Raw genomic sequence first — 14,901 nt, 5'->3', positions numbered from 1 at the left:
TGAACTATTCTAGATACCAAACATTTCAAGTCTTAAAGATTTCTACAGGCTAAGTCCTCATGCACAGAGGACGTTAGAAAAACGAGCTGCAAAGCCAGTACCGACGCCAGGAAAAAGCGCTTGGAAAAACGCACTTTTAGTTGCTTTTTGCACTGGCGTGAATTTGCGCGTAGCCACGTTAGCGGTTAGCATTTCTCTGCCTCTTCTATTTTCCACTCCCAAATATAATTACTACAGAGCACAAGTCGCATGACATGTCGAAATCAATGGTTCACTATGAGAGCCGTCTTAACTGATCTGACTTTCAGCCCATTCATTTGAATGGAAGTCAAATACAAGTGGGATCATCATTAACCGACTTGTGGAATGCGACTTGATTTCTAAAGGTCCCACGCCAAAATGTAAAAAAGCAAAATGGCGTTGGGTCGCCCCAAGATCCATACCAGACCATTTAAGTCTGCTATAGAACTTAAAAGGGAACCCCACGCCAAAATGAAAAAAAAAAAAAACGGAGTGGGGTCCTCCCCCAAGAACAAAGCAGACCCTCCGGTCTAGTATGGATTTTGAGGGAAAACCCCATGCCAAAAAACAAAAACAGCATGGGTTCCCCCCCAAAATCTATACCAGACCCTTGTCCGAGCATGCAGCCTGGCAGATCAAGAAAGAGGGGGGCCGAGCGAGCACCCCCCCTCCTGGACCTTACCAGGCCACATGCCCTCAACATGGGGGGGGTGCTTTCTGTGCTCCCCACCCCAATGCACCTTGTCCCAATGTTGATGGGGATTAGGGCCTCTTCCCGACAACCCTGAATGGTGGTTGTGGGGGTCTGCTGGCAGGGGGCTTATCGGAACCTGGAAGCCCCCTTTAACAAAAGGGCCCCCATATCCCAGGCCCCCCCCATGTAAATGAGTACGGGGTACATCGTACCCCCACCCAGGCACCCCCAAAAAAAGCAGCGTAGTGTAAATAAAAACAAGAGACGATGTTGACAAGTCTTCTTCCTCTGGTCTTCTCCCTCCCGTGGTTTCTTCTCCCCTCACTGTCTTCTTTCTCTGGTCTTCTTCCTCTGGTCTTCTCCCTCTGGTGGTTTCTTCCCCCTCCACTGTCTTCTTCCTCCGGTCTTCTCCCTCTGGTGGTTTCTTCCCCCTCCACTGTCTTCTTCCTCCGGTCTTCTTCCTCTGGTGGTTACTTCTCCCCTCACTGTCTTATTCCTCTGGTCTTCTCCCTCTGGTGGTTTCTTCCCCCTCCACTGTCTTCTTCCTCCGGTCTTCTCCCTCTGGTGGTTACTTCTCCCCTCACTGTCTTATTCCTCTGGTCTTCTCCCTCTGGTGGTTACTTCTCCCCTCACTGTCTTCTTCCTCTGGTCTTCTCCCTCTGGTGGTTTCTTCCCCCTCCACTGTCTTCTTCCTCCGGTCTTCTTCCTCTGGTGGTTACTTCTCCCCTCACTGTCTTATTCCTCTGGTCTTCTCCCTCTGGTGGTTTCTTCCCCCTCCACTGTCTTCTTCCTCCGGTCTTCTCCCTCTGGTGGTTACTTCTCCCCTCACTGTCTTATTCCTCTGGTCTTCTCCCTCTGGTGGTTACTTCTCCCCTCACTGTCTTCTTCCTCTGGTCTTCTCCCTCTGGTGGTTTCTTCCCCCTCCACTGTCTTCTTCCTCCGGTGGTTTCTCCCCCCCCCCCCCCACTATCTCTTTCTTTGTGTCATGGTCTTACCTTCTTGCTGTTCTCCTTCGTTTGACATGTGCTGGCGGCCATCTTGGTTTCTGGGTTTCTTGTAGCCTCCCACCCTGCGGCTCCTCCTTCCCACTGGGAGGAGCTGGATGCCTAGCTCATATATATAGGAGGTCTGTGGCTTCAGTTCCCTGCTTGGTCCTCCTGTGTTCACATGCTACTAAGACTGCTGCTACTTCTGGTTCCTGTTCCTGGCTTCGTCTGACTACCCTGTTGGTTCCTGATCCTGGCTTCGTCTGACTACCCTGTTGGTTCCTGATCCTGGCTTCGTCTGACTACCCTGCTGGTTCCTGACCCCTGGCTTCGCAAAGACTCTGCATCGGTTTCGCCATCCGTTTGGACTTTTGCTTTATAGCTTGTTTTTCAATAAAGCTGTCTTATTTTCACTTATCTGTTGTTGTACGTCTGGTTCATGGTTCCGTGACATTAGGACCAAGCCATGAATTCTGACGGTACAGGGCCATCCTCGCTACCCACGCTGGTTGCCAGACCTGATCAGCAGGATCACCTGTTGGGTCGGTTCGCCGTGGCGTTGCAAACCCTGCTTGAACGCACGGTACCACAGGCCACGAATTCTGACGGTACAGGGCCATCCTCACTACCCACGCTGGTTGCCAGACTTGATCAGCAGGATCACCTGTTGGGTCAGTTCGCCGTGGCGTTGCAAACCCTGCTTGAACGCACGGTTCATTTCGCTCCCGTTGCCGATGGGTCGGTTGTCGCTCCTGGGTCCGCTCCTACTGCCGCTCCGGTTGTTGCGCCAGAGTCTACCCCGACACCTGTTGTTGCGCCCGCGGTGTTTCGGGGTATGTCCGGTTCTGCCCCCCTTCCACAGCGCTTTGGGGGAGAGCCAACTCAGTGCCGAGGTTTCCTTAACCAGGTGGGCATTTATTTCGAGTTGCTGCCTCATGCCTTTCCTACTGAGAGATCAAAGGTGGGCTTCTTAATCTCGCTGCTCTCGGACAAGGCCTTGGCCTGGGCCAGCCCTTTATGGGAGAACAACAATCCGGTGGTTGCCGAGTTTTCCGGTTTTGTTGCTTCTCTTCGGAGGGTATTCGATGTGCCGGCTCGTGCTGCCTCTGCTGCGAAGCTCCTTATGTCCATCAGACAGGGTTCACGATCCGTAGCTGAATACGCCATTGAGTTTCGTACCCTGGCAGCAGAGGTGGGCTGGAATAATGAGGCTCTGGTCGCTGCTTTCTCTCATGGTCTCTCGGATGCCTTGAAGGATGAGGTTGCAGCTAAGGACCTACCAGTGGAGCTCGAGTCTCTTATTTCTTTCCTGATTTTGATTGACACCAGACTCAGGGAGAGACCTTCCTTTAAGGAGAGTCTGCGGAGGCCTCCTAACAGATTGGCGCCTACCTTTGTTGTCCCACCCGTGCCTCCCTCTCCTCCCACGCCTCCTGGGGATGACTTGTCTGGGGGTGAACCCATGCAGCTGGGGGTTTGCTCGCCTGTCCGAGGGGGAGAGGGTACTCCGGAGACGCGAGGGCCGATGCATGTACTGTGGTCTCGGTGGGCATTTTCGGTTGGCATGTCCGAACCGTCCAGGGAGACGCTCGCACCTGAGATCCTGTCGGGGGCAGATCTTGGGTGGAGTCTCCTCGTCCCCGGTTTCCCGTGTTGACAAACCACTGATCACTGTTGTCCTTTCCTGGGTCGGGGGCTCGGTGACGACCCAGGCGTTGGTGGACTCTGGTGCTGGTGGTTTGTTCATTGATAGTGTGTTCGCTGCCGCCAATTCCATTCCTCTGCAGGCTCGAGGTTCTCCTCTGGCTCTTGAGGCGATAGACGGCAGACCCCTTCTGCCGCCACACGTGACTCATGAGACCCTTCCAGTGGGGTTAGCCATTGGTGCCGTCCACAGAGAGTCGGTCTGCTTCCAGGTTATTTCGTCTCCACACTACTCGGTGGTCTTGGGGTACCCCTGGCTCCAGAAGCATAATCCGATTTTCGATTGGAGATCGGCCGAGATCCTCTCGTGGTCACCGCAGTGTGGGACTAGTTGCATCCATGGGCCTGTCAAGTTGCTGTGTACTTCCTCGGACTCTCTGTTGCCCCCTGAATACGAGGAGTACCGGGATGTATTCGATAAGGTGCGCGCGGTTGCCCTACCTCCGCACCGCCCATACGATTGTGCCATCGAGTTACAATCTGGTGCCGTTCCTCCTCGTGGCAAAGTCTATCCACTGTCGGTAGCGGAGAATGAGGCCATGGAGGAGTACGTGAGGGAGGCACTTTCACGTGGACACATTCGCAAATCCTCGTCCCCGGCAGGGGCTGGATTTTTCTTTGTGAAAAAGAAGGGCGGTGAGTTGAGGCCTTGCATCGATTACAGGGGTCTCAATCGCATCACGATCAAGAACGCTTACCCGATACCCTTGATTTCCGAGCTGTTCGATCGCCTTAAAGGGGCCACGGTCTTTACCAAACTCGACCTGAGGGCGGCATATAACCTCGTAAGGATCAAGGCGGGCGATGAGTGGAAGACCGCGTTTAACACCAGGACCGGTCATTATGAATCCTTGGTTATGCCCTTTGGGCTGTGCAATGCGCCCGCAGTCTTTCAGGAATTCATCAATGATGTTTTCCGTGACCTGTTGCAGCAGTGTGTGGTGGTCTACCTGGATGACATCTTGGTATATTCTGAGTCCATGGAGACCCACATTCTGGATGTCAAACGAGTGTTGCAACGGTTACGAGAGAACAAGCTGTTCGGTAAGCTTGAGAAATGCGAATTTCACCGATCCCAGGTAACCTTCTTAGGTTACATCATTTCCGCTGAGGGGTTCTCCATGGATCCTGAGAAGGTTTCGGCTGTCTTACAGTGGCCCCAGCCCAGTGGTCTTCGCTCCCTGCAGCGCTTTTTGGGCTTCGCCAATTATTATCGGAAGTTCATCAGGGACTTTTCCATGCTAGCCAAGCCTCTCACGGATCTGACCAGGAAGGGCAGTAATTCCCAGGTCTGGCCGCCCGAGGCCATCCGAGCTTTTGAGGCTCTAAAGTCCGCCTTTGTGTCGGCTCCGATTCTGTCGCATCCCAACCCTGGGTTGCCCTTTGTCCTCGAGGTGGACGCGTCTGAGACGGGAGTAGGCGCCCTTCTGTCTCAGCGTAGAACACCAGAGGGTCCTCTGCTTCCTTGTGGGTTTTACTCCCGGAAACTGTCTTCCGCGGAGTGCAACTACCAGATTGGTGACAGGGAGTTATTGGCCATCGTGCAGGCTCTTAAAGAATGGAGGCACTTGCTCGAGGGTTCGGTGGTTCCGGTCCTCATCCTGACGGACCACAAGAATCTGACCTACCTCTCTGAGGCCAAGAGATTGACACCACGTCAGGCCAGATGGGCTCTGTTCTTGTCACGTTTTAATTACGTGGTCTCCTACCTACCCGGTTCCAAGAACATCAGGGCTGATGCCTTATCAAGGCAGTACTCCGACCTGTCCAGGGAGGAGTCGATTCCGACCTCGGTCATACCTCCGAATCAGATCCTGGCTGCCATTCGCACCAGCCTGACCTCTCCCCTGGGTGAGCAGATTTTGGCGGCTCAATCTGGTGCTCCCTCTGGGAGACCCAACGGCAGATGTTTTGTGCCTGAGGAGTTGCGCACTCGGTTGTTGCGAACCTACCATAACTCCAAGACCGCGGGGCATCCTGGAAAGAATCAGCTGTCCTGGGCTGTTTCACGTCTGTTCTGGTGGCCTTCCCTACGTTCCGACATCGCCGCATATGTAGCGGCATGCTCCGTTTGTGCCCAGAGTAAGTCCCCTCGGCACCTTCCGTTGGGCCTTCTGCAACCCTTAGCCACCGGGGAGCGCCCATGGTCACACCTGGGGATGGATTTCATTGTGGACCTCCCTGCATCCCGAGGCCATACGGTCATTCTCATGATTGTGGATCGGTTTTCCAAAATGTGTCACTGTGTTCCTCTCAAGAAGTTACCCTCTGCACAGGAGTTGGCCACGATTTTTGCCAGGGAGGTCTTCCGGTTGCACGGTTTGCCCAAGGAGATTGTGTCGGATCGGGGGAGTCAGTTTGTGTCCAGGTTCTGGCGCGCCTTTTGCTCCCAGTTGGGGATTCATCTCTCCTTCTCCTCGGCCTACCACCCTCAGTCCAATGGGGCCGCAGAACGATCCAATCAGGCCTTGGAGCAATTCCTTCGTTGCTATGTCTCCGATCACCAAGACAATTGGGTTGACCTCCTGCCTTGGGCTGAGTTTGCCAGGAACACGGCGGTGAACTCTTCCTCTGGGACGTCTCCCTTCATGGCCAACTATGGGTTCCAACCTGCCGTGTTACCGGAGGTATTCTCTCCCCAGGATATTCCGGCTGTGGAGGATCACCTTTCCGTCCTACGTGCTTCTTGGGTACAGATCCAGAAGTCCCTTGTGGTCTCTGCGCAGCGCCAGAGACTCCAGGCTGATCGCAGACGAGCGCCTGCTCCTTCCTACCAGGCCGGAGACCGTGTATGGTTGTCCACCCGCAACCTCAACCTTCGAGTGCCCACTCCCAAGCTGGCGCCTCGCTTTGTTGGTCCCTTCCGAGTGCTTCGCAGGGTAAACCCGGTAGCCTATGCCCTTGCGCTTCCTCCTGGCATGCGGATCTCCAACGTGTTTCATGTCTCCCTGTTGAAGCCTCTGGTGTGTAATCGTTTCACTTCCTCGGTTCCTCGGCCTCGTCCGGTCCGAGTGGGCAATCGTGAGGAGTATGAGGTGAGCAATATCCTGGACTCACGCCTGGTCCGCGGTCGGGTGCAGTTTTTGGTTCATTGGCGTGGTTATGGTCCAGAGGAGCGTTCCTGGGTTCCCTCCGCAGATGTCCATGCTCCTGCCTTGCTCCGAGCCTTCCACGCACGCTTCCCTCAGAAACCGTTCTTTACTCTGCGGAGGAGGGGCCCTTGAGGGGGAGGTACTGTCATGGTCTTACCTTCTTGCTGTTCTCCTTCGTTTGACATGTGCTGGCGGCCATCTTGGTTTCTGGGTTTCTTGTAGCCTCCCACCCTGCGGCTCCTCCTTCCCACTGGGAGGAGCTGGATGCCTAGCTCATATATATATAGGAGGTCTGTGGCTTCAGTTCCCTGCTTGGTCCTCCTGTGTTCACATGCTACTAAGACTGCTGCTACTTCTGGTTCCTGTTCCTGGCTTCGTCTGACTACCCTGTTGGTTCCTGATCCTGGCTTCGTCTGACTACCCTGTTGGTTCCTGATCCTGGCTTCGTCTGACTACCCTGCTGGTTCCTGACCCCTGGCTTCGCAAAGACTCTGCATCGGTTTCGCCATCCGTTTGGACTTTTGCTTTATAGCTTGTTTTTCAATAAAGCTGTCTTATTTTCACTTATCTGTTGTTGTACGTCTGGTTCATGGTTCCGTGACACTTTGGTCTTCTTCCTCCGGTCTTCTCCCTCTGGTGGTTTCTTCTCCCTTCACTGTTTTCTTCCTCCGATCTTCTCCCCCTCAGTGATGTGTTCCTTCTCCGCTCCGCTTCTCTGCTGCTGCTGTCTTCTCCATCCTCCTCTGACGCTGGCTCCCTCTGATGATGGTTGTGTCAGCTCTGTTCTCTGCCGGTTCTTATATAGCCACGGGGCGTGACTATCCAGGGACGTCACCATGAGACTCCACCCCTTGTGATGTAATTTTTGGCGTGGGATTCCCTTTCAAGATCCATACCAAACTCAAAGGGCGTGGTATGGATCAGGGGGAGCCACGCCTTTTTTTTTTACATTTTGGCATGGTTCCCCTTCAAGATTCTAATAGCTCAAGTTGCATACAACAAGTTGGTTAATGAGCCCCATAAAAGGAATCACTTTTATCAGAGGCATAACTAGAACCTTCAGGGCCCCGGTGCAAGAAACCATGAAGGGTTCCCCGGACCCCTGGCCGCCCCTTCCCTTCAAGTATGGGGCTCTTCCCACTGATCCTGGGGCCCTTAACTCTCATTACGGGGCCCTTTATTACAGTTCCGCAGCGGGACCCTTTCACAAGTTCTGCAGTGGGCCCCCTTCCTGCCATCTTAGGGCCTCCCCACGGTGGTGGAATGCCAGGGCCCGGTCGCAAGTGTGACCTTTGCGATCCTGGAAGCTCACCCACTGGTGTCAGTAGTTTTTATTTTTTGGTATTTTAATTGTATTATTTTTAATCATTTTATTTTATTTTTTTCCTATGTCGCTGACTATGACTCTGTCCATTCAGAAAAGGAAGGAGCTGGTAAATTACATATTTACTGACCCCTTCCTGGTTCTCTATTGTGACACATCCCCTGCAGCAGCTGGCAGGAGAGGGAAGGGAGCACAGTGGGGGGGGGGGGGGACAGCACAGTGGGGGGGGGGACCAGGGGAGCACACAGGGGCCCAGAGACAGCAGAACACAAGTGAACGGGGCAGCATACAGAGGAACCAATCTCCTACATTTTCCTCCTGCAGCTACAGGAGGAAAAAGGAGAACAGTGATTTCTCTACATACTGCCCCCGCCGCCCCTCCTATCCAGGCCGCACAAGCCCGGGGCCTGGTTGCAATTGCAACCCCTGTAGTTACGCCCTTGACTTTTATGGGAAAGCCCTTCGCCAACTGTTAAAGCCGATACCAAGCTTGATTGAACTATACTGTATGTCTACCCTGCCGTTTATAAACGCAAATCGGTGCTCAAGTGGTTAAGGTGCACAAAATTGCACTTACGGTATACTGACATGACACAAAATAAAATGACTGTGAAGGCGCTTTAGCATGCCTTAAAGTGCTATCCCAGCTTAATGAATCAGGGACACCAGGAAAGGATGGATGAGGATGTCAGCTGTTACATCTCTATACGCCAAGTCAGTATTGACTGCTCCCATATTCTATGTTCATTGTTTGATATTATGATGCAAACTTACCCGGCTTCCTTCTCCTTCCCTTCATCATACCTGTCCAAAAAACAAAAAAATCAAATGAATATGATGAATACACTGTATTACCAAAAGTATTGGGACGCCTGCCTTTACACACACATGAACTTTAATGGCATCCCAGTCTTAGTCCGTAGGGTTCAATATTGAGTTGGCCCACGCTTTGCAGCTTCAACTCTTCTGGGAAGGCCATCCATAAGGTTTAGGAGTGTGTCTACATGGGAATGTTGGACCATCCTTCCAGAAGCAATAGATCTACCCCAGCTACATTAGACCCCCACCAATAACAGTAGATCTACCCCAGCTACATTAGACCCCCACCAATAACAATAGATCTACCCCAGCTACATTAGATCCCCACCAATATCAATAGATCTACCCCAGCTACATCAGACCCCCACCAATAACAATAGATCTACCCCAGCTACATTAGACCCCCACCAATATCAATAGATCTACCCCAGCTACATTAGACCCCCACCGATAACAGAAGATCTACCCCAGCTACATTAGACCCCCACCAATAACAGTAGATCTACCACAGCTATATTAGACCCCCACCAATAACAATAGATCTATCCCAGCTACATTAGACCCCCACCAATAACAGAAGATCTACCCCAGCTACATTAGACCCCACCAATAACAATAGATCTATCCCAGCTACATTAGACCCCCACCAATAACAGAAGATCTACCCCAGCTACATTAGACCCCACCAATAACAATAGATCTACCCCAGCTACATTAGACCGCCACCAATAACAATAGATCTACCAATACCACCAATAACAATAGATCTACCCCAGCTACATTAGACCCCCACCAATAACAATAGATCTACACCAGCTACATTAGACCCCCACCAATAACAATAGATCTACCCCAGCTACATTAGACCCCCACCAATAAAAATAGATCTACCCCAGCTACATTAGACCCCCACCAATAACAATAGATCTCCCCCAGCTATATTAGACCCCCATTAATAACAATAGATCTACCCCAGCTATATTAGACCCCCACCAATATCAATAGATCTACCCCAGCTACATTAGACCCCCCACCAATAACAATAGATCTACCCCAGCTACATTAGACCCCCACCAATAACAATAGATCTACCCCAGCTATATTAGAACCCCACCAATAACAATAGATCTACCCCAGCTATATTAGACCCCCACCAATAACAATAGATCTACCCCAGCTACATTAGACCCCCACCAATATCAATAGATCTACCCCAGCTATATTAGACCCTCACCAATAACAATAGATCTACCCAAGCAACATTAGACCCCCACCAATAACAATAGATCTACCCCAGCTATATTAGACCCCCACCAATATCAATAGATCTACCCCAGCTACACTAGACCCCAACCAATAACAATAGATACCCCAGCAGCCACCAATATTAGACCCTCCACCTGCCTGCAACAATAACACCCCCCCCCCCACACACACAATGGTAGATCTCCTATCCCTTCAACAATAAACCCTGCCAGCGACATAAGACCCCCTACCAGTAACAATAAAGCTCCCACCCAGCAACAATAAATCCCCCAGCAATCATTAACAATAGATCATTCAGCACACTGAAGCACCCCTTGCCAGTATATACATTCATTGCTGGAAGTGTCAGAACTGCGTACTGCCACGTTCCCGCCGAAACAAAAAGTCCTGGATCTTATATCTTATTCCCTTACTCACCCGGGTACGGCACTCCTCAATACGTCCTTCACAATTTTATCAGCTTTCTCCAGGAGCTGCGCTTCTTTCTCTAAAAAAAATGTAATTAAATATTAAAAAGTACAAACTTATTTGCTACCCAGAGCTAATAGAAGGAGTCACAGTCCATGCGTTTATTTGGGTAAAATGTTCAGATTTAAAACCTAACTACAGACATTTGTTTTTTTTTTCTACTGTGCAAAAATATAAACGCCTCTCGGGAGTTCGGAAATCGCTCCTTCATCAGGGCTATGGTCACAAATGATGATAAAACACAATAAGAATAGAATCTAAAACATCCAGTGATAGATGCATATAAAGAAAAAAACAATTATATATCTGTGAAAAATGTTTTGAATCTATTCCTGGATATTTTAGATACTTTTTTTGCTGTGTTTTACTAGGTTTTGTGATTTACCCTAGCAAAAGGGGGAGGGGGGTTGTCTGATCCCCAAACATGTTGGCATTTTCCCATTAACCTCTCTGGCGGTCTGATTATGTCCGGATTTCTGTGCTAAAAGCGGTACATTGTTTTGCATGGAAATCTGTTGTTTTATATTTTAAAACTCACCTTCCCCTGCGATCCCCCGCTGTCCTCCCCTGCCGTCCTCCCGCTGTCCTCCCCCGCCACTCTCCCCGCCGTCCTCCCCTGCCATCCTCCCCGTCGTCCTCCCGCTGTCCTCCCCCGCCACCCTCCCCGCCGTCCTCCCCTCCATCCTCCCCGCCGTCCTCCCCGCCATCCTCCCTGCCGTCCTCCCGCTGTCCTCTCACTTCATCCTCCCCGCTGTCCTCCCGGCTGTCCTCCCCCACCGTCCTCCCCGGCCGTCCTCCCCGGCCGTCCTCCCCCGGCCGTCCTCCCCCGGCCGTCCTCCCCCAGCCGTCCTCCCCCAGCCGTCCTACCGGCCGTCCTCCCCCACCGTCCTCCCCCGCTGTGTGCTCGGCAGATGCAGGCACCTGTGTTCCGGTTCCCTTCCCTGCGAGCGTTGCAACGCGGGGGGGGTGGAACCGGCGGCAAATTCAAAAATGTAAATACCCCAAATGAGATGATAGAAAGCTGTGATCCTAACGGATTACACTGTATCATCCCATTTCAGCACAGGATTTCACCTGGTGACTTTTCCAGTGCCCAGCCTGTGCTTTTCCAGTGCTTTGTGCCTGGAAAATAGAGAACGACCATGGCGTCCAAAAATCGTTCTTTTTGCGCAAAAGCGCTTTTATATGAACTGGCGACAGCGAAATGGAGTTACTTGAAGAACTGAGCGATAGCGATTGGTGGGAAAATTCATCATCAGGTACGGAAAGTGACGACAGCGACGATTCTGATGTCTCTTTCTGGCACATAGCTCCGTTGGAAATTCTGAAGAATCATTTGATATATTTCCCAAAAGCGATGTGCCAGAAAGAGACATCAGAATTGTCGCTGTCCTCACTTTCCGTACCTGATGATGAATTTTCCCACGAATCACTATCGCTCAGTTCTTCAAGTAACTCCGTTTCGCTGTCGCTGTTTTCTGGTTCGGCTAAAAGCACTTTTGCGCAAAAAGAACGCTTTTTGGACGCCATGGTCGTTCTCTATTTTCCAGGCACAAAGAACTGGAAAAGCACAGGCAGGGCACTGGAAAAGTCACCAGGTGAAATCCTGTGGTGAAATGGGATGATACAGTGTAATCCGTTAGGATCACAGCTTTCTATCATCTCATTTGGTTTATTTACATTACTGAATTTGCCGCCGGTTCCACCCCCCTGCGTCGCAACGCTCACAGGGAAGGGACCTGGAAGACAGGTGCCGGCATCTGCTGAGCACAGAGCGGGAGGACGGCAGGGAGGACGGCAGGGAGGACGGCAGGGAGGGCGGCAGGGAGGACGGCGGGGGATCGCAGGGAAGGTGAGTAACATTCTGGGGTAATTCCGAGTGTGGCTCAGGGTTACCGCTTTTGGTACTGAAAATTAACTCCGAGCCACACTTTGGAATACCGCTAGGGGGGTTAATACAATGGATCCATAACATCTGAAACTCAATAAACTTAATTAACTTTTTTATGTTGCTCTGCCTTTCTTTCGTCCACGAGTTTCAACACCACCATCCTGGTACCTGTGGACCAAAAGCAGCTTTCCACAACTGTTTTAATAGCAATTTTTAATACTAAGCGATGAATGTATACAACATTTGGATAGTTGTTCATTCATCGAAACTGCATGTAAATTTGTTTTAATGCGAATGGGACAAAATCAAACGTTCTCAGGCTAAATTCTCTGCAGATCCAATGTGTGAATAAGAAAAATACAGCATTATGGCCACTAGAGGGAGCTGAGGAGCATATCTATTTCCTATGATAGTTATTGCCATCTAATGGCCATAGTGCATTTTCTTCCCCATTTAATACAGGTACCTATATAGCAATTTATGCAGTTCTTTACATACAGTATAACTTGTACATTCACATCAGCCCCTGCCCTCAAGGAGCTTACAATCTAAGGTCCCTATCTCACATACACATAGAAGGGCAAATTTAGACAGGAGACAATTAACCTACCAGCATGTCTTTGGAGTGTAGGAAGAAACTGGAGTACCCGGAGGAAACCCACACAGGCACAGGGAGATCATGCAAACTCCCGGAAGGTAGTGTCGTGGTTGGGATTTGAACCGACAACCCCTAGTGCTGCTAGGTGGAAGTGCTAACTTAGCCACTGTTCTGCCTACAATTACATATTTGACCTGCAGAGAATATAGTCTGAGAACATTCGATTTTGCCACATTTGTACAGAACAAAGCAATGGATAAACAGTTATACAATTTTCTTTTTAAAAACACCGCTTTGCATACTAAACTAAAGCAAGATAGCAAAGAATGGATGCAGCGTGTTATACATATATTAACAGTGGGGAAGGGGGGCACAATTCTGGATCCTTGCCCTGGGCATTGGATGACCGTGTCCTGGTACTGCCCATAGGGTCGCTTTTCACTCACTTTCTGTCCATGTGATGCTCATACTGGAAATTGGATGTGCAGTTGACACAGACAGTATAAAAACTATTGTCAGAAGATTGTGTCCCCGTTAGACATACTGTATATATTTCCCGCCACTTTCCGTAATGCAAAATATGCTAGATGTGCGTATGCTTGACTTTGAGGCTTACCGTCTAAGACTTCAACAGATGCAGAACAGATGGACTGGCCGACTTTATTGGTGGCGATACAAGTGTACGTCCCGGAAAACTCTGTGCCAACGTCCAGCAGGATGAGACTATGGTGCCGTTTGGAGCTGGCCACCTTGTAGCCTGGGGTGTCCGGCTTGATCCATAGAACATCTTCCGGAGATTCCTCCTTCAACCAGGTGATGGTTGGAGATGGGATTCCTGACAAGGCCGAACAATACAGAATTCAGTACAATGGCACAAAGCCCTACAAGTGTGAAAGCATTGCCAAAATGTTTTATGTGCAACATCCCTCACTTCCCTAAAGTGGACCTGTCATTATATATATGGTACATTTATTATAAACGTTATATCATATAATATTATAAATATATATTAATATACAAATAAATATATCCAACTGGATGAGGATACCATGTCCATAAATGGATGAAGATACCATATTAACAACTGGATAAGGATACCATATCACCAACTGAATGAGGATACTATGTCCCCAACTGGATGAGGATACCATATCACCAATTGGATGAGGATACCATGCCCCCAACTGGATGAGGATACCATGTCCCCAACTGGATGAGGACACCATGTCCCCAACTGGATGAGGATACCATGTCCCTAACTGGATGAGGATTCCACACTACCAACAGGATAAGGATACCATAACACCAACTGGATGAGGATACCATATAACCAACTGAATGAGGATACCATGTCCCCAACTGGATGAAGACACCATGTCCCCAACTGGATGAAGACACCATGTCCCCAACTGGATGAGGATACCATGTCCCTAACTGGATGAGGATACCATATCACCAACTGGATGAGGATACCATATCACCAACTGAATGAGGATACTATGTCCCCAACTGGATGAGGAAACCATATCACCAACTGGATGAGGATACCATGTCCCCAACTGGATGAGGATACCATATCACCAACTGAATGAGGATACTATGTCCCCAACTGGATGAGGATACCATATCACCAACTGGATGAAGACACCATGTCCCCAACTGGATGAAGACACCATGTCCCCAACTGGATGAGGATACCATGTCCCTAACTGGATGAGGATACCACATTACCAACTGGATAAGGATACCATATCACCAACTGGATGAGGATACCATGTCCCCAACTGGATGAGGATACCATGTCCCCAACTGGATGAAGACACCATGTCCCCAACTGGATGAGGATACTATGTCCCCAACTGGATAAGGATACCATGTCCCCAACTGGATGAGAATACCATGTCCCCAACTGGATGAGGTTAAAATATCGTTACCTGGATGAGGTTACAATATCATTACTTGGATGAGGATACAATTTCATTAACTGGATGAAGATACCAAATCAATAACTGAACTATGATACCATGTCGTCAACTGG

At 50.2% G+C, this 14,901-nt stretch overlaps 1 protein-coding gene across 1 annotated transcript in view; it reads right to left on the bottom strand.

Annotated features, from left to right (window-relative positions):
* The window catches only part of OBSCN (obscurin, cytoskeletal calmodulin and titin-interacting RhoGEF), a 740,285-nt gene that overhangs the window by 304,856 nt on the left and 420,528 nt on the right, over positions 1-14,901 (bottom strand). The window contains exons 77-79 of the mRNA XM_082257722.1: positions 13,480-13,698; positions 10,324-10,393; positions 8,596-8,625 (exon numbers count right to left, since the gene is read on the bottom strand). Of these exons, the coding sequence (XP_082113848.1) occupies positions 8,596-8,625; positions 10,324-10,393; positions 13,480-13,698 (319 nt within the window). The remainder of the gene's footprint in view (positions 1-8,595; positions 8,626-10,323; positions 10,394-13,479; positions 13,699-14,901) is intronic.

The sequence above is a fragment of the Pelophylax lessonae genome (genome assembly GCF_965119305.1).
Source record: "Pelophylax lessonae genome assembly, chromosome: 5".
Taxonomy (NCBI): Eukaryota; Metazoa; Chordata; class Amphibia; order Anura; family Ranidae; genus Pelophylax; species Pelophylax lessonae.
This window is presented reverse-complemented; position numbering and strand designations above follow the sequence as displayed.